This window comes from Tenrec ecaudatus, chromosome 4, assembly GCF_050624435.1.
Source record: "Tenrec ecaudatus isolate mTenEca1 chromosome 4, mTenEca1.hap1, whole genome shotgun sequence".
Lineage (NCBI taxonomy): Eukaryota > Metazoa > Chordata > Mammalia > Afrosoricida > Tenrecidae > Tenrec > Tenrec ecaudatus.
Genome location: NC_134533.1, coordinates 62709721 through 62730306, shown reverse-complemented (window position 1 = coordinate 62730306; position 20586 = coordinate 62709721). Strand labels below are relative to the sequence as shown.

The window sequence follows — 20586 nt, the reverse complement described above, 5'->3', positions numbered from 1 at the left end:
TATTCTTCCCCATCCTTGGATCACATAAGCTAGTGTGCTTCTTCCATGTGGGTTTGTCTGGCACCTCACTTAGATGCTGCTTGTTTTAAGACAAGCATTTAAACCTCAGATGCTATTGTTTCTGATAAATGGACACCATCTGCTTTCTTCACCACACTTTGCCATATCTCCAATGATCTCTTCATGAGGATAAGTATCAAGCTGGGCCGAATCATGAGAACTGATGGTTCTTAGATTAGGCCTTACAACTAAGTGCAAGCTCGAAATCAATTCATAAAGCTAAGGTTTATATCTCTCTCCCTGTTTTACTTCAGTGGCAGCATTATCAACTTTTTGAGATATAATATTGGAGCCTTTGGTAATTCTAATAATAGTATCATTAAAATAGTCAAAGATATAGGATTTCAAATACAATTGAGATAAGGTAGATATTTATTTATGGAAAAACTTTTTAGACTGAAATATAGGATATGTTCACTTAAATATATTAGAATCTTACATGTTCACTTAAATATATTAAAATCTTACAACTCCCTCAATACACCATTATTTATCCCACTTCGTCCTTGGGTTTCCTGTTTCCATTCCTCTTTCTTGCCTAACCCTCTGAACTTTATCCAGGGGAAAATGCTACCCTTTTGATCTGAAATGAGTTATTCTAACTGAGAGGTACTTCAGTCTCAGACTTGAGGGTTCCCACCAGTCTCTATCAAACTAGTAAGCCAAGCCTTTTTTATGATTTTGAATTCTGTGCCACGTTTTTCTCCCACTCAACTCAGGACCTTCCAATGTGACCCTTTCATAGCAGTTGGTAGTGGAAGCTGGGAACCATCTAGTTCTACTGGTCTCAGAGTGGAGATCAGTGTTTACATAGTCCATTGAACTAATTGCTTCAAATGGAGGAATATCAATGCAAGAAGGAAAGAGCAAGGTGAAGATGTAACGGGGTCCTCTGTAAATGAAGCTTGTCCTCTGCGTGATAATTCCCTGGGAATTGCATGGCAGCGTGACATGGCTTAGGTTGTGAAAGTAAACTCTGAGTTGAGAATAGATTCAGGGGTTAAGGGAGGACATGAAACATTTCTGAATAGTCGCTCCAACCTCAGTCAACTGAGGCTTTTGATGAGCCTGCTTCACTGTCAACCTCTTCCTCCACTAAATTCTGCTTTATTCATTTCCCTTCCATAGATTTTGATCCCCAAAGCAACTAATCTGCATATCAGAATCTGCATTAAGATTTTGTGTAAATTTGTCTGGGTCAGGGTTCTCAGTAGTTTGGCAATTAAGATGTAGTAGCTCCCCCGTGGTGAGATCTCGTTGGCGGGGGTGGGGGCGTGTAACCAGCTTCTCATCTATGTGGATACTATGGAAAAGCTTGCTTGCTTTTTGCTGGGTCTAGATCCTACATCTGGTTCACCATCTGACAATCAGGAAGCACACAAGCCTTAGCAAACAGAGAGATCTAAGTAGAAGAATGACTTAATGCGTTTGTTAAAATAAAAATCACATGAATCCAATAATATAAAGGAGTTGAGATTAATATGTTATTTGCAAATGGGACAACCCTTCTGATTATTAGAGAGTCAAAATGTTCCAAATTAGAGCGAACTTCCAGAGATTCTTATACCACGTCTTATGAACTTTGTCACGGAGACAGGCCAGAACAATGGTCCCGCGGTTCTACAAAAGTCTTGAGCGTTCATTCCCTGCAGAAATGTTAAAGCAAGGTCACCAGGAACTTGATCAAATGAAGGGACATCAGATCAAATGAAGTTAGAGCGACAGGAAGAGACAAAGATTTTCAGAAAGCATTAAGATGTGCATCAAGTTAAAACACATTCTTTCCTTTTTATTTCCTTTAGATGATAAACGACTCTCTAAAGCAAAAAATAATAACAAGATCTTGGGTGTCATAGAATATGCAAAAGAAATGGCAATGAATGTACAAATGTGATGGACACAAATTATGTATGTATGGATTGTTATAAGAGTTGTATGAGCCCCCAATGAAATTATTTTAAAAAGAATATGCAAAAGAAAATATGTAACAATCGCGGAAGAGATGGGAGAAGAAGTGGGAGTGTTGTCAGGTTCCTAGAGCACACAGAATAGTCTACTATTAGTTGAAGGTAGACTGTAATTAACTAAACATATACTTCAAATTCTGTGACAACCACTGAAAGGTAAACACACAAAGAAACCAAAACCTTACTACCCTGGAGTACCTTCTGGTTTATAGTGACCTTCTATAGAGTTTCTGAGCCTGTAAATCTTTATGGGAGCAGATAGCCTCATGTTTCTCCTGAGGAGAAGCTGGTAGGCTTGAACCACTGACCTTGAGGTTAGCAGTCCAATGCTTACCTGACAGCACCAGAAGAGCCATAAGTAATAAGCCAATCTCATAAACCCAAACTCCATGCCATCAAGTTGATACTGATCACAGCAACCCTGTAGTACACAGTAGAGCCACCCCTGTGGGTTTCTTAGACCACAAATCTTTACAAGATTCATCTCTTTCCTGCAGAACGGTCAGTGTCTTCTGAACTGCTGAGCTTACAGTCACCTAATAAGCCAATAAAATAAGATGAAGTAGTCATAAAATGTACTGATAAAAAGAAAAGAAAGAAACCAGCTCTGAGTAACAATCGGAACTCTCAGTTGTACCTAACAACAACAAGCAACAGAGGGAGCAAGCAGAATGGTCGGTGTTAATCCAGTCATATCAGTTCTTACATTAACTGTCCATGGTCTAAATGCAACGCAGCCATTCAAAGTCAAAGATGGTCAGATTCAGTTAAACAAGCAAGACCCAAACACATTCTACAAGAGTACACTTTAAATACTGTTGCCAATGCCTGACAACTTTATGCAAAGCAGAATAATATGTTGTCCACTCTGGTCCTCTCCTCCTGATTACTGGAGTGTTTGAATGCATTGCTGTGGCTACTGTGTCCATCCGTCTCATTAAGGGTTTCCTCAGTTTCACATGAAAGGAGGGGGAGAAGGTACTGGAGCAAGGATAGATAAGCTGACCGATGGAATGTAGTAGAGTCCTGCAACAGAGTCAGGCTAATATGAGCACGTGGTATAGATGCAACAGGAACACTGTATTATTGCCCTCAAAGTTGGCGTGTCATATATGGTGCCGGAACAACTGAATTTCCATAGAGATTTAAAAATATATTTAAATGGGAGGTTCCCGGCTCTCATAGGCCTGAAATTCAATTCCAGATGGATTATAAAACTGCGCTCTGCATCACAGAAGGTTGTAAACAACCAACTAGCTGAACTTGATCTCTCTCTAAGTCTCTTCTCCTTTTGTCCCTCTCTCCTTCCACTCACGAGAGAGCATCCATTAAGCGGATCTCTATTTCTCCACTCTTGTGCTCTGTGTCTTTCCCCGGTGCTCCTCTCTCTCCACTCTGCCATCCAGCTGACCACTCAGCCCAGATGTCCCCATGTCTGTGCGTGCCCATCCAACTGCTTCTGAGTTGCTCGTCTCTAGGTCCCCTCGCCCTCGATGACCCGTTTGTGTGCCTCTTGTGATATGTTTGCTCTCTTCTTGCCCGTTTTGCGCCTTGTCTTGCTCCCTGCTCAAACTGGTCTTGAAAGAAAGTGGGCGTCGCGGGTGAGCTTCCTTTTAGCCCCTTGAGTGTCAGTCCATGCAGCTGACACGCCACTCGTCCGGACCCCTGCACCAGGTTCTTGATTTTAGACTCTTAAAGGGAGAGTTCCAGATCCCAAATGCTGCCATGCTTTACAGATTTCCGTTGTTGCTGAAAACGCTTCACGTCCTGCACTATCCTGGAAGGTACTTTGAAGCAGAGCTTTGCCTCCAAGTTCAAGGTGCCCTCAGGTTTCAATATATCCAATAAAAATTGCATGCTGGGAGTCATAGGCTCGTTCTTTGTCTCCAGCAGCCTTTCCAGTTCCCTGCGGGACTCCCGCCTTCCCTAGCTGGCTGCGGTCCTCCTTCACCAGGTGGGACATGGCATAAAAAAATTCCTGGAAGCTAATCTGGCAGAAGCAGTAGAAATTTTTGATGACATGTCTCTCTTGGTAATCCAGGCTGCTCAGGAAAGTGTCAAGGTTAAGCCCATCTAAATTGTGTTTCCTGAAGTCAGCTTCTTCAAATAGGATACGCTGTTACTGGGGCCCCTTGGCTGCCAAGGTGCATAGTCTCCTCAGGACCCTGTGCCCCGAGAGCTCCCAGCAGGCCCAATTGTCATTGGGCGGCAAGACTGTGGAGCCATAGATCATGTAGATGTCAGTGCTATTGCTGGGTACTCTGAGACGTGCCTGCCCCTTTCTGCCAGCTCCTTTAACCAAGAACACACCGTCCAGCAAGCGCTCGGCCCCTGACATGAGTTGGTAAGAATGTCACTTCTTTGACAAAGCCAAGGCGTTTCTAGCTTGCTCCTCGTCTGTCACGAAGGAGCTGAAATACCTTCTCCTCTCCACCTCAGAGAAGCCTAGAACATGGACCTGGTATGATTCCTTTAACAAGCACCTCAGATTTTGCAACGCCTGGGGCTGCGTCGTGATGAGAAGGGAGGTCGGGGAGTATCTCTCCCTCCTGATTAGACGGTGCAGCAGGCTCTCCATGGGACTCCACGCTGGTCTCGCCTCAGCATCAAAGCCATCCACGACCAACAGGAGCGGCTCTGGCTGCCTCAGAATCTCTGTCAGGAGCCTGAGCGTCTCCACAATGCCAGCGAGGAGCAGGGTCGGGTCGCATTTGGGCAGCAGAGTCACAGCCCTGCAGCTCACATCAAAGACATAATCAAATTGGCCTGCAGACAGGGTGCCAGTGGCCCAGTCCTGCACCATGTTTCTTGCCAGGGTTGTTTTTCCAGTGCCAGCATCCCCCTGAAGCACGGTAGATTTGGGGCATTTTCCCCCCTGAACCAAACAGATCTGTAACGGTGACCTCCTCCAGAGGAAGGCAAGGCTCGGAATTCCCGGAGTTGGGGTTGGCCATCAAGAGCAGCTGGCTGTAGCTGCCGCTGGCTCCTCCCTTTTGCGGCTCCTCAAGGAAGCGCACGTGCTCCCGGCATCTGTCTCTGTAATCTGGCCAGACTGGTGGGAATCAGGTCGGGATATGACAAAGAAAAAGACGTACATCGGCCCTTCAAACTCTGGATTCTGTCCTTTCGGCTCATCTTCCAATATCTCTAGGTTGGCTCGCCCCTGAAAATGACAGTTCTGGTTTCATGGAAAGAGGTCAGTGTGTGTGTGTGTGTGTGTGTGTGTGTGTGTGTGTCACATGTCTACATCCGTAAGAGTGTGTAAAGGTGTGTTTTCTGTATGTGGATACATGAGGCAGGAGTGGGTGAATGCTCGCAGCCACATGTGCTCACGGGGTATGTTCAGGGAGGCATGTGCATGTTTGCGCCCGAAGGTGTGAGTGTGTATCTGTAAGGATGAGCTATAAGAACATGTGTGAAAGTCGCTGGGTGAGAGCTTGTGACTGGAGTGCATGTGAAACATGCCCATGTGACGGGGTGGAGAGAGCAGGAGGAGGAATGGAAAGGGAAGTTGGGGGTGGTGAGATCCTAGAAGCCTGTTCTTGGTAAAGGATGGGCCAGACGCTAAAGATTAACGACCTTTAGAACAACCTCCATCTTCAAATGTCACAGGAGGAAAGGAGGCCTGTGGGAGGGCAGATCCCCTGGGACCCAACCATAAGGGATAAGAGCCATTAGGCTCCCACCCACCCTACTCTCTAGGGCGACATCAGTCCGTGGTTCTTTGAGGACACTAAGGCGCAGAAGAAGACAGCCTCCATGGAAGTGGCCTGAGCTGCCTACGAAGGAAGAGAGGAAAGGGTTAACCCACCGGTAGTGGAAATCCCCTTACCAATGTCACCCTAGATCTTTAAGCCCCCTTTCCATACTCTCCCCTTCTCTGGCACAACTGCTTTGGGAAGGAGAGGGACCCTGACACCAGCTACTGCCGCCTTTCGGTCATCATCAGATACTGCTGCCTTGCCCTCGGTTCATGTCCTGTACCCCATCATAGTCAAGAACTTCACCATGGGACCATCTAGGACCCTGGGGCTTCCAGGGAAGAAGGCAGGGGTGAAAGAAGACCCACTGACAAGGAATCTCTGGGTCTGCCGTGGCTAGGGGTCCAGTGTCCTCCTGACTTCCTCTCTTCACTGCCACACTCAGCGGTCAGACGAACGAAGCTGAGCTGTCCCACAAGTTGCAACCGGCTCCTCGTCTTCAAGCTCTCCGGCACCACCTTGAGCACTTCGTGAGTGAGCTGAGACCCCAGCTCCACCCGACTCAGGCCTTTCAGCTCCCCTCGGCCCAGCTGCCCGTAGCCGTCAGGCAGGGCCATGGTCTGCAAGTAGAACTTTAATATCTTGAAGCTTTGCTCCTCAAGGTCACTTAAAGCAAACAGCAAGGCCCTTTTCGGGTCCTGGGCCAGAGCCATGGTAGTCAGAGGGTGGAGCTGGGTTCAGACCAGTGACCTGAAAAGTCGAGAGGGGAGGAGAGGTCCCCGCTGAGAGGAGCGCAGCCTGCAGGCACTTCCAGGTGCTGGCTGCTTGGCCAGCTGCTGGGTGGAGGCCAAGCCCCGAGAGTTGTGTGCAGAGTCACGAGCAAAGTTAGTGATGAGAGTAGTAAGGGAATCGTCCTCGTCGTTCCCGTTGTGCCTCTTTGCCAGGTCCCATGGGTGAAGGTGTAGGCACACAGGGGGGGAGAGTGTGAGTGTATTAATCTCTTCTTTCCTCTCACACGCATTATCTAGTAGGTCCTGAATGCCTTCTTAAACTGTTTGGATTTTTCAAGACCCACATATTGTTATTGAATTTCTTTGTAAAGCAAGCCTGTCTCTAACTCTGGCAGCATATCGAGCTGGTGCATACAGCGGGCATTATCGGACAATGCCGCCCGGCCCTCGCCCATCAGCCTCATGGATGCAGCTGTACGTGGAAATCTTCTAACTCAGAGAAGACCAGCTTCGGAGAGCTTATGTTGGGCCAGGTGCTTTACATATATTGTCTTTTTGTGATTGTGAGCCTCACAGAAACTGTCTCAGCTATTGCTCATTAAGAAACCGTATTCATGGTCCTATCAGCGGGCCAGTGGGCATGGCATAAAGGCAGGATTTAAACTAGGGTCCACGTCCTGGGAAGAGACAGACAGAGGTGGGAAGAGGAGGACATGGAAAGACAGGCTGAGAAAGCAGAGAGCCTCTAGAGACTCAACACTACCAGAAAACGTAGACCTCGGTGTCTGCCCCTGAAGTGGTCGGAGAAAGGAGAGGAAGGCTGACCTGTTGAAAACATGGGGTGACAATGTCGCGAGGCTGGCTATCTTCACAAGAAAGCAGCACTCAGTAGAAAGCTTTTAGAGACTGGAATGAGACTGAGCAACTAACGTCAACGGAGAATCCATCTTGGGAGTATCATGTCTGATGGCGCTCAAACAAATGTTTGGGAATGGGATGGGTTAGCTGAGATCAAATAGGCAGCTTTTCAGCTGGACGGCAACAGGAGAGAGAGCATGTTGGGGCCTTGGGCTGTAAGTCGCAGGACAGTTGGGAAAAGCGGGCTCTATTGGAGTGGAATCAATTCACAACAAAGCCTCCAGCTGCATGAGCAAGAAGGAAAGGCAGCGTCGGTGCCTGCCAAGAGGTCTGCTCAGACATGGCGAGCTGGAGAGTGGCGGGTGTGATTCAGCTCCCTGATGCTGGATGCCCTGCAAGCAAGGTCCAAGACTCAGGTACAGCAGGTCCTTGATTTCTAATCAGATATATCCCCAGCCCAAGCCAGGTTCACTTACACCCAAACTCACTCGATCCCTTCTGTCTGGGGGTGTGCTAACATTAAAGGGGGGGGCGGGGAAGACAAGCCAGACACTTTGGGAACCTGGCCCCTACCTAGTACAATGTGGGACTGGAACAGATTGAAAACCTCCTCCGCTGCCTTGAAGCAGAAGCACCCACATACCTTATCTGATTATCAATGGGAAAAGCAATTGCTCCTCAGAGGAGAACTTGACCTCATTCCTCTGTTTATGAATGTTGAGAAATAAAGAAGGACTTAGGGATAAACTATTCAGGCACCAAGGGGGCAAAGAGGGCATCAGAGTGACAGTCCCACTCTCTGAAACCCCTTGATCTCTCGACATTCACAGGCCAGACTGCGACAGTTTGTCTAGTGAGGCAAATAAATTCCAAAGAAAATGGGCCACCTTTGTCATTGCCGCAGAGCGTGTCCTCTACCAAAGCAAAGGAGGAAACGATAACCATAGGCTGGCAGTCCAAACCAGGAGAAAAACAGTCCTGGGAGGCAGCTTCTGACTTGCTTTACAGCAGTGGTTCTCAATCTGTGGGTCGAGACCCCTTTGGGGATCGAATGACCCTTTCACAGGGGTCCCCCGATTCATAACAGTAGCAAAATGACAGTGAAGTAGCAGCGAAAATCGTGTTCTGGTTGGGGTCACCACCACAAGAGGAAGTATATGAAAGGGTCATGGCCTGAGGAAGGCTGAGAACCACTGGTTTAGAGCCAAAGCCCAAAGGCCTTGGCAGGAAATGGATTTCTCCCAAAGGAGTGTTTCCAAGAAGAAACAGAAAGGCAAAGGACGGATAGACTGACTCGCGTGACTGACCTGGAAAACCGTACTCGGAACTAGTGCAGGGAAACTAGCTATAAGCACAAAGAAGACTAGACAAATAGACCTCAAATAAGGAATTCCTAGCTCTAAAGGGAAAGAAGCCTAACAGTAAACTACAATACGCAGGTATGAATCACGCTTGCATAGGAATGATGGGGTAACCACTGAATATTGAAGTAATTAACATTGTACTATAGACATGGTGAAAGGACTAACTGCTCATGAACTGGAACGGGCAGTTCCTGAGTCGTGCCTCAAACGGATTCAACACAGGGTAGCAGTGTACATACGTAGGCTACGTTGAACGGCAGAGATGGAAGAAAGGGACACCTCAAGTGTACCTGGCTTTCCGAGGCGTCCCCTCAGGGGAAAGGGGCTGGGACCATGGGAAATGAGGGAGCAGAGAAATGCTGTGTTTGCACATAGATTTTTCAATGACTTTAAGAACTCTACACACGTTTGATAAAATAAGATTTAATTTTACAAAGAAAGAATGGGGCTAAAGGAGTGGTAGCCAATAGGCAAAGCTTTTATAAGGCTTGACAGCAGAAAGCTCTAGGAAGGTAATGAGGTGACATGGACAATGTGGAGCCAAGAGAAGGCACTCTTTGTTTTAACATGGGAGGGAATGGAAGACATTTGAATGCTGAGGAAAGGGATTCAATAAAGGTGACAGATTAAGGAGAAAATGGAGCCTGGGAATTGAAATGCGGTTCCATACAGAGATGAAAGAAGAGCCTTTAAGAGAAGGAGGAAATATTTTTCAGAGAAAGACAGGATTTAGAGTAAGTTTTGTAGTAAGAAGGGAAAGGTGATTGTGTCTGGGGTCCTTTCTCCACAGTCTGAGAGAAGCATCTCCGTCTGGAGTAGCTGAAGAGGGGAGAAGCTCAGGAGGTACCCCCAGAGTCGGGGCAACAGCAGGAACAGGAACTGTCATGCTGAGACTTGGAAACAGCAACAAGGCAGCAAAGAACTAAGTCTAAGAGATCACAATGGGAAATGGGGTAAAGACACAGTCAGCTGAATAGAGAGGGGGGGGGGGAGAGGAGAACAAAGAGACCACTTACTGTGAAGCAATCGGTCTGCTTCCTCTGGATCCAGAGATCTTCCCATGTCACACCGGAAGGAAGGAAGTACGAATGAGACCCTAAGGACCGATGTTAATTGGTGGGAGGAGGCAGGAAATTCCATGAAGGCTCCATTCCTATAAAACATGGCCTGTTGCGACCAGAATTAGACAATAGAATTATTGAGTCCCCAGAAGAGACAGAGGCAAGAGGATGGAAACAGATAAAGAGTCAAGGGAGAGGTGCAGAAAGAGGCAGAGAAATGAACAGGAAAACAGAGAACAAGAAATGACGCTAGCGTCTCTAACAATCTCCAATCTCTCTCCTCTTCCTCACCTTTCCCCTCGTCCCTCTCATGTACAGAGACATGTGCGTGTGCATACACACTCACTCTACACACAAGATATTTCTCGACAGAAAATTCCCAAGAGACAAAGATAACTAGAAAAAATACATAGATGAGAAAATGACAAGCTATTAGTTTCCTGCCTTTGGCATGATCTGTCCCCACCATGGAAGTGCATAATAAGGTAAGGTTGAGTACACGTCTTTACCCTTCTGTTTCTACGCTTCCTGTTGCATTACACGACAGGAGCGCCCATTCCAACTCACGGCAAGCCCTTGTATGATAAAGCAGAACTGCTCCACAGGGTTTTCCTGGCCACAGTCTCTCTAGAAATGGATGTCCCCGCATTTCTTCCACAGTGCTGCTACATGGGATTGATCTGACAATGTTTGCATTAGTGGTCAAGCATGCGCAAGCCCATATTCTCTTCTGCAAAGGACCCTTTGAAATGGTGTCTCCAGGTCCTCATGAGGGTCACCTTCGACACCTGGGTGAGTTTTGATGACACTAGCGTGCAAAGTTGGCTACCTTAAAGGTCCCCTTAAAGCAAAAGCCCCATAGCCATGTGTTCAAGGTCTGTCTCTGCTGCCAGAGGCTGATTTTCCTCAAAGAACTGCCACATCTCCTGGGAGGAAAAAAGAGCCATCAATGTCTGTCCTCAATGACTTGTCCACTGCTAGGAAAGCTGGGGCCCTTTCGCCACACTAGAGGTCAGCAAAATAAACAGGCTAAAACGGCACATGATAAAATTGCAGTGGTCATCCATAAAGCTACACGGCTCTGACATTCGCTTTCTCTCTCTCTCTCTCTCTCACCCTCTCTCTCTGTCTCTCAGTTTTATTAGCACTTCATCCACATGCCATACAATTCAATAATCCAATCATATAGGTGTACAATTGTCACCATATTCCACTCCAGAACATTTCTTCTTCCTTGTTCTCATTGTTCGTGTCCTTATTTTTTCTTAATTGTGGCAAAAATATACACAACAAAGCATTCTCCAATTCTATAACTTCTCCATGTATCATTCAGTGCCATCGATTATACTCTTCGTGTTGTACAACCATTATTGATCTTCCCCAAATTACTCCTGCACCAATGACATAGGCAGAGGCAAAAGGGTGGAAACAGACAGAGCCAAGGGAGAGCAACACTTTCAATGCCCCTAGGCAACAACACACTCTCCTTCACCCATGGTAACCATCGGTCAAGTTTGATTCCATTTATTTATTTTTTAGTAGTTTTCTTGATAGAGTATTGATAGATCATGTACTTACATCACCTTTCAAATGACTTGTATGTACTTCATCACAATCAGTTCTAGTGCTTCCTCCCACTCATTATTTCTCCCCAAGTCCCCTCACCCTGCCTGCCTTCCACACCCCCTCCACATCTCCAATAAGCCATTGCACCAGTTATTGTCTCTATGCATCCACTCCTCCTGTGCCTCACAAACTGGGAAGCCCAACACAAACAATAAAAAACAAAAAGAAAATAATAATATGAAGATGAAAATACAAATGAAGAGTAAGAAAGAAAAGACCATCATCAAAATTTAAAAGCCAGAGAAGAAATTCTTGTCATGGAACAAGCAAGAACTACTTGAGCCTAGAACAAATTCAGGTTGAGTCAAGTGGGAGGTCAAGTGACCAAGTATCAAATTATACCATATTCAATCCACCATAATCAAGTTTACAATCATCTCTGTGTGACAGTGAGACCGAGTCCCTTGCCCGTGGCTAGAGGGGATCTGCCAGAGGCTTAATTTGACCAGATCCTCTGCAAATGGATTTTGGCTCCTACTGTCCTCCATAGCCGTCTGCAAATTGGGTGTTCACAACGTAAGCTCTGATACTTTTCCCTTCGTCATACTTGGATTTTGTTGTTATTGTCATCTTCAGATCATACAGGCTGGTGTGCTTCTTCTGTGTGGACTTCGCTTTGCTTTCTACAGCGTATTCCTGAGTCCCTGAGAAAATAATATGCCGACCTAGACTTCCAAATGTGTCTCAGTGTTCAGGGAGAGTGAGCTGGGCTATGGCCCGAGCCGGGGTTTACTCCCAGGACTGAGGTAAACTTGGTGAAGGTCCAACTGGTGATGAGAGGAAACCAGGTGTGGTGAGTTGAAACCCAGAGGCCAAAGATAGCATCAGACGGTGGATAAGATGAAATCTGCACCCAAAGAAGCCGGAGGTCAGAGCCAGACTCTGTCACGCAGGACAACACCTACAAACAAGAAATGGAATTAGATCCCAAAGGAGGAGACAAATCAGTCTCCCCAGGGGTTAGAAAGCAGAGATTAAGGATTAGCCTCAGAGTCAGACAGAGGCTCGTTGTGATGTTTATGTATGTGAGCTAGCAGTTAATAACATCCCAAATGCACACTATGTGCAAGCAAGAAACGCCATGCTAATTCACTGACAGGGCTGACCCAGCAGGGTACAGAGGCACAGGGACATGAAAAGGCAGTGTAGCTCTACACCCTCTGAGGGTCACCTCTCCAGAACCGCAGTTCAATTAATTAAAGGAAAGAGTGACTGATATGCACAACAAATGGGTGAATTCCAGAAACATTCTGTGTGAAGGAAGTCAGGCATTAAAGAGTGCACACTGTATTATTACAATCATATAAAATTCTGGAATAGGAAAACTAGTCTGGCCTTTGGCCAGAGGCAAAGGCCGGTGTGGGAAATGACAGAAAGCAATCTGAGGCTGAAGGAAATGCCCCGTGTCTTGACTATAGTTGAGGATACGCTGGGGTGTATTCATGAAGTTTTCTGCTTTACTGTATATTGAATAAGGCCGTTTACTGAGTCAGAATTACACCTGAATGGTGTTCATTAAGTGACACTTCATTCCACCTGGATCAACCATCATTGTCCCTGGAAACTGCAGTCAAGAAACCAAATGACGACTCAGATGAATCTGCTAAATTGTCACTTTGGTGACTAGGGTGTGCCTGGCCCAAGCCAGGGTCTTTTTAATTGCTTCTTATGCCTGCAAATGCTGGAGGATGATCAAGGAAGACAGAATGAGAATGTATGCATGCTAACGGTGGTATTGAAAATGGGGAATATACTGTGGACCGGATTAAGAATGAACAAATAGGTCTTAGAAGAAAAAAAAGATCACAAATATTTCTTAGACTTCAGGGTGACATAGCATCAAGCAAGACTAGTCGCTAGACAAGGACATCCTGCTCGGTAAATGACAATGTCAATGAAAACCAGGGAACCCTCAACCAGACAGACTGACACCGTCACAGAAACAATGATCATGAAGGTGTCACCAGACCTGGACGGATGGTATTCCATTCTGTAGGAAATCCTTATGAGTAGGAGTCACCACTTGTCTGCCCATTTGCCACCCTGTGGCAGCCTGTGTGGCACTGTGATGTCCCTGGTATTTCAAATGCCAGCTGGGTGACCCAGAATGAACAGCTTTCAGCGGCGTTTCCAGACTACGAACAGACTAAGGAGAAGGCAGTGGCTATCCATTTAGGCAGAAGTAGCCACTGAAAACCTTAGGCCTAAGATCAAAGCCTTGTCCGATGCCGTAGGCCTAGCGTCGGAAACGGTGCTGAAACATGAAGAAGTGAAGTCAACCATCATGGCAGGAATGGAGGAAAGCCTGTGAAAATGAATCTCTTTTCACTTTCTGATGGTGCACAACTTGAAATAAGAAGAAACAGCATCAAAATTCTAATTATCAGAACTTGGAATGTTTGAACAATTGATCTAGGAAGCTTGGAAGTAATCAAAAATCAAATGGAATGCATAGAGCGCTATCCTGGTTGTTAGTGAGCTGTATGAATCTAGGAAAACTGGAAGTTATCAAAAATGAAATGGGATGCATAAAAATCAACATTCTGGGCACGAATGAGCTGAAATGGTCTGGTATTGGCCACTGTGAGTCGAAAATAGTGGGAATGGCACAACAAGAGGAATGGTGTCGCATTCTTTGCCAAAAAGGACATTTCAATGTCTATTTTGAAGTGTAATGCTGTTTGTGATAAGATCTGCATTCAAGTAAATACAATAGATACAAATATCCAAATTTATGCACCAAGCACCAAAGCTAGTAATGGAGAAGTTGAGAAATTTTACCAATGTTTTCAGTCTGAAATGATTCAAACATGCAGTCAAGATACATTGATGACTGTCTATTGGAATGTGGAAGTTGGAAACCAAGAGGAAGAAACAGTGGTTTCTTGGAGATACAAAATGAAACCAGGGATCACATGACAGAATTGTGCAAGACCAATGACTTGTTCATCGCAAATGCCTTTTCAACAACACAAAAGGTGGCTGTAGACGTGTACTTCTCCAGATGGAATACACAGAAATCAAATTAGACTACATCTATGGGAAGAGACAATGGAGAAGTTCAAGATATCAGTAGCCAAACGAGGAAAAAGCTGACTGTAGAAAGACCATCAATTGTTCATATGTAACTCAGGTTGAAGCTGAGAAAAAATAAATCAGGTCTAGGAGAGCCAAAATATAAACTTGTGTATCTCCTACCTGAATTCTGAGAATATCAAAAGAACAGGTTTGGCTCATTGAAAACTAATGACAGAAGACCTGATGAGCTATGAGAAGAAGGACATCAAGAACATCATTCGACCCTTTTCACGAAGATGGCACCGAAGGCAAAGAAGGAAGCTCCTGCCCCTCCAAAAACGGAAGCCAAAGCAAAGGCTTTAAAAGCCAAGAAGGCCATGCTGAAAAGCGTCCACAGCCACAAAAAAAAAGAAGATCCACACGTCACCCACCTTCCGGCGGCCCAAGACCTTGAGACTAAGAAAGCAGGCCAAATACCCTCGGAAGAGCGCCCCCAGGAGAAATAAGCTGGACCATTATGCCATCATCAAGTTCCCCTTGACTACAGAGTCTGCCATGATGAAGAAGATCGAAGATAACAACACACTTGTGTTCATTGTGGATGTCAAAGCCGACAAACACCAGATCAAACAGGCTGTGAAGAAGCTCTATGACATTGTCGTAGCCAAGGTCAACACCTTGATCAGGCCTGATGGGGAGAAGAAGGCATATGTTCGACTGGCTCCTGACTATGATGCTTTAGATGTTGCCAACAAAATTGGAATCGTCTAAAGTGAGCCCAGCTGGCTAATGCTAAATATAAACATTTTCAATATATAAAAAAAGAACATCATTCGTGAAGAAAGCACCAGGTCATGAAGAAGACAGGAAAGAAAGAAAAGCATAAAGGGAGGTTAGAAGAAACTCTGCAACTTGGAAGAATGATGAAGTCAAAGAGCTGAATAGAAAGACAAAGTATTATACTGTAATGAAATGTGAAAAGGCCTAGATTAAAAGACCAAACGGAAGAACCAGGGAAGAGCACGCTCAGCAGATCTTACACTGAAAGAACTCAAGAAAAAAATCAATTCTTGAGCTGCAGTATTGAAAGATTCTATGGAAGATGGAAAGACTAGTCATTGCTCCAAAAAGAACTCGTTGACATCCCACCATTTCAGGACGCAGCATACGAGCAAGAACCAATGGTACTGAAAGAAGACGTCCAAGCTGCACTGGAAATATTTGCCAAAAACAAGGCTCCTGGAATTAATGGAATACCAACAAGCCGGTGAAGCAGTGGAAGCACTCACTTGTCTATGCCAAGAAATTTGGAAGACAACTACTTGGCCAACTGACTGGAAGAAATCCATACTTGTACCCAGTCCAATGAAAGGCAACCCAGAAGAAAGCTCAAATTATAGAACAATATCATTAATATCACTTGCAAGGAAAATTTTGCTGAAAATCATCCAATAACAGTTGCAGCAGTACACTGATAGGAAGCTGCCAGAGGTTCAGGCCAGATTCAGATGAGGCTGTGGAACAAGGGATCCAATTGGTGATGTCAGATGGATCTTGGCTGAAAACAGAATACCAGAAAGATGTGTACTTGTGTTTTATTGACTATGCAAAGTCATTCATTTGTGTGGATCATCACAAACCATGGGTAGCCTTAAGAATAATGAGAATTCCAGAACACTTCATTGTGCTCAGGATCATGGATCAGGAGACAGTTGCACAAACAGAACAAGGAGACACTGCATGGTATGTAACGGGGCTGCATCCTCTCTCCGTACGTGTTTCAATCTATGCTGAACAAATGATCAGAGAAGTCAGGTTATATGAAGAAGATAGTGTGCAGAATCAGGATTGGAGGGAGCTGATTAACAAACTGATATGCAGATGACACACACTTGTTTTCTGAAAGTGAGGAGATAAAGCACTTGCTGATGAAGATCAAGGATTGTAGCTTTCAGTATGGATTGAAACTCAATGTAAAGAAGAGCAAAATTCTCACAACTGGACCAAGAGAAGATTGGTAAATGGAGAAACATCATGATAAGTGGAGAAAAGGTGGAAGTTGTCAAGAATTGTGTCTTACTTGGATCCACAATCAATGCTCATGGAAACCACAGTCAATACATCAAAAGAAGCATTGCATTGGGTAACTCTGCTACACAAGACCTCTGTATAGTACTGAAAAGCAAGAATGAAAAAAAAAAAAAGCAAGAATGTGACTTTGAGGACTAAGGTGTGCCTGACCAAAGCATTGATACTTCCTTTTTTTAAAAATCATTTTATTGGAGACTCTTACCACTCTTATCACACTCCATATACATACATAGATTGTGTCAAGCATATTTGTACATAGTTGCCATCATCATTTTCAAAATATTTTCTTTCTACTTGAGCCCTTGCTATAAGCTCCTCATTTCCCCCCTCCCTCTCACACTCTCCCTCCCTCATGGGCCCTTGATAATTTATAAATTATTATTATTTTCATGTCTTACACTGACCTAAGTCTCCCTTCACCCACTTTTCAGTTGCCCGTCCCCTTAGGAGGAGATTATAGGTAGATCATTGTGATCAGTTCCCCTTCCTTCCCCCACTTTCCCCTTACCCCTCTGGTATCACTACTCTCAATATTGGTCCTGGGGGGGGGGGTGTTATCTGTCCTGTATTCCCTGTGTTTCCAGCTCTTCTCTGTACCCGTGTCCATCTCTGGTCTAACCGTATTTGTAAGGTAGAATCAGGGTCATGATAGTAGCAGGGAGGAAGCATTAAAGAACTAGAGGAAAGTTGTATGTTTCTGCTGTGCTATACTGAACCCTGACTGGTTCATCTCTTCCTTCTGACCCTTCTGTAAGGGGATGTCCAATTGTCTATAGATGGGTTTTGGGTCTCCACTCCACACTCCCCCTCATTCACAATAATATGACTTTTTTTTCTAGGTCTTTGATGCCTGATACCTCATCCTATCAACACCTCATGATCACACAGACTGGTGTGCTTCTTCCATGTGGACTTTGTCACTTCTCAGCTAGATGGCTGCTTGTTTGTCTGCAGGACTTTAAGACCCCAGACACTACACCTTTTGATAGCCAAGCACCATCAGCTTTCTTCACCACATTTGCTTATGCACCCATTTTGTCTTCAGTGATTGTGTCAGGAAAGTGAGCATCACAGAATGGCAGGTTATTAGAAAAAGTGTTCTTGCATTGAGGGAGTACTTGAGTAGAGATCCAATGTCTGTCTGCTACCTTAATACTAAACCTATAAATATATGTACATAGATCTATTTCCCTATTGTTTTATACAAACATATTTACATATGTACATGCCTGTATTTAGACCTCTATAAATACCCTTGCCTTCTTGTTCTCTCCTCTATGTCCTTATTCCACTCTCATGTTCAGCCTTCATTTGGGTTTCAGTAATTCCTCTTGGTTACATTGCCTTTGATCAAGTTGTACCAGACATTCTACACCCTCCTTGCCATCGATTTTAGATCACTTGTTGTTCCCTTGTCCCAGGGTTTGTTAACACCCACTTCCTTTCCCCCACCTCCTCCTCTCCCATGTAGCATTGGTGTTTTTAAATGCTTCGTATGCATGTGAAAATTGGATGTTGAATAAGGAAGAAGAGATAGATGCATTTGAATTATAGTGCTGGCAAAGAAGACTGAAAGTACCATGGACTGCCAAAAGAACAAATCCATCTTAGAAGTCTCGCCAGAATGCTTCTGAGAGGCAAAGGTGGAGAAACTTTGTGTCGTGTACTTTGGACATGTTGTCAGGAGAGACTAGTCCCTGGAGAAGAAGTCATGCTTGGTTAAGTAGAGGGGCAGTGAAAAGAAGGTCCTTGAGAGGCTTGATTGACACAGTAGCTGTAATTGTGAGGATGGTGTTTTGCTCTAATACCCATAGAGCTTCTGTGCGTCAGAACTGACCCAGTGGCATCTCATAACAAAGACTTGCACTGGCACTATTTCAATGGCAACTTATAACACCATGGATTAAGTTTTAAACAGGGAACAAGTTCTCATAACTAGGTTATTATAGCTGATACTAGAACTTACAACGAGAGCCTCCAAAGGACTCTCTTGGAGGTAAGCAAAGTGTGCCAACACCTCTTCCTGCCTCAATCAACCAACTAAATGTAAGCTCATGTCAAGTGCCCAGGACTGGTAGCCAGGAGCCAGCCCGCTAGAGAAGGGGAGTTGGAGAGATGCTGTTACTGCTCATGAGGGTTCAAGCCCTCGAGCAATGTGTCAAATCCCTCTAAGTTTGAGCTACAAAGATGTTTCTTAGAAGACGACATCAGTGGGGAGACCAATGGCAGCACTGTCTTGATGGAGCCCCATCTGAAATCAGAATATATAGATATTGCATTATTTGTACTTTGGAATCAGCTTAATGGCAGTGAGTTTGGTTTGGGGGACTGTGAGCTGGTGAACCACCGTGCTCCTGCTGATGGTTCCCCGTGTGTGCAGGTGATTGCCCTTGTTTGGCCTTTGCCTTGTTTAAGGCTAAGTCGTTTGCTGAAGACATGCTTAAATCTGGGATATTTTCCCCCAGCACTAATTCTCCCCCTTCTGCTCCTTGACCTTCCCTTTTTTTCACAGCACTTGTGGAGGACGCTCGTGACGAGCACCATCTACTCCTGGTCCAGAAGAGTGTGTTGAGTGCTGTTGCATCAACCTTGACTCTACGACTCCGTGTGGCACAGAACTGCCCAATACTGATTCCCAGGCTGGCCTCTTCTTAGGAGTGGGTCACCAGGTCTTTTCTCCTGCAGCGTTGCCATCGGCGGTTCAAATCTCAACCTTCCAGCTAGCAGCTGAGTACTTCACCTGCTGTTCAACCCACGGGAAGTCACTGTGAGTTGAAAGGGACTCTGTGGCCCCTAACAACATGTGTTGTACACTTCCCTTTCGCTCCCTGCTAGATAGAATGTGTACTATTCAAAAACAAGGGTGTCTTTGTTCATTCATAAATCCAAACTGCCTAAAAGAGCACCTGGCACAGAGTAGGTGCTCAAGTTGTTAAATAAATAAACCACCCTACTGGCACTTTATGGTGTGGTCGCTGTGAGTCAGAATCAACTCACTAGGACAAAGCCCTGTTGGTGAGTTTTTTGTTGTTTATGCTTATTAAAAGATCACTTTGGGGGGCTCTTACAGTTCTTATGACAATGCATACATAAGTTGTATCAAGCATATTTGTACCTGTGTTGCCATCATTATGTTCTCAACATTTTCTTTCTATTGAGCCCTTCGTATCAGCTCCTCTTGCCCCACCCCCACCTTCCTGACCCCTTGATAAATTATTATCATGTAGACAGTGGGACATCCCCTCACGGATGGGTCATAAGGGAAGGGTGAGTCAACCAGGGTGCAGTAACACACAGGAATAGTGATACCAGGAGGGTAGGGGCAAGGTGAGGAGAGAAGGGGAGGAATAGGGAACCGATCTCAATTACACACACACACACACACACACACACACTGGGGGACAAGCAACAAACCGATCTCAATTATCCACACACACACACACACACACACACACTGGGGGACAAGCAACAAACCGATCTCAATTACACACACACACACACACACACACACACACACACACACACACACACACACTGGGGGACAAGCAACAAACCGATCTCAATTATCCACACACACACACACACACACACACTGGGGGACAAGCAACAAACCGATCTCAATTACACACACACACACACACACACACACACACACACACACACACACACACACACACACACACACACACACACACACACACACACACTGGGGGACAAGCAACAGAAGCCGTGGGGGAAGGGAGGCAGCAGTCAGTCGGTGTAAGTGATGCTGGTGGGGCCTTGACATCCGTTTTCCCATCTGAAAACCGGCATGGCGAACCTGCGCTGCTCTCTGGCGCCGTCTGGCGGCAGGTACGCGCACGGAGTCGTCTCTCCTCTTCCTGCGCCGTCCCAGGTTGAGGCGGAACCCTCGGAGCTGGCTCTTACGGCGTGCGCGTCGGACCGGAGGCAATGACACCAACCCCGGAAGAATTTACGAACAGAGCCGGAAACGTTAGTTCCCCGAGTACTGTCATCAGGAACCAATAGGCGGAGCGGTTTGGTCCACGTGGTGCACAGCCAGCCTATCGAAGTCGTAAACTTGACCCACTGGTTCCTTCCCCGTCTCG

At 45.5% G+C, this 20586-nt stretch overlaps 1 protein-coding gene across 1 annotated transcript; it reads right to left on the bottom strand.

Annotated features, from left to right (window-relative positions):
- Positions 1-2654: 2654 nt before the first annotated feature.
- NLRP10 (NLR family pyrin domain containing 10) lies at positions 2655-6441 on the bottom strand. Its single transcript, XM_075547711.1, is given in 9 exon segments — positions 2655-2664; positions 3691-3947; positions 3949-4286; positions 4289-4398; positions 4400-4687; positions 4689-4716; positions 4719-4894; positions 4896-5070; positions 6162-6441. Coding segments are annotated over 9 exon segments (1662 nt in total).
- Between the last annotated feature and the right edge of the window lie 14145 nt (positions 6442-20586).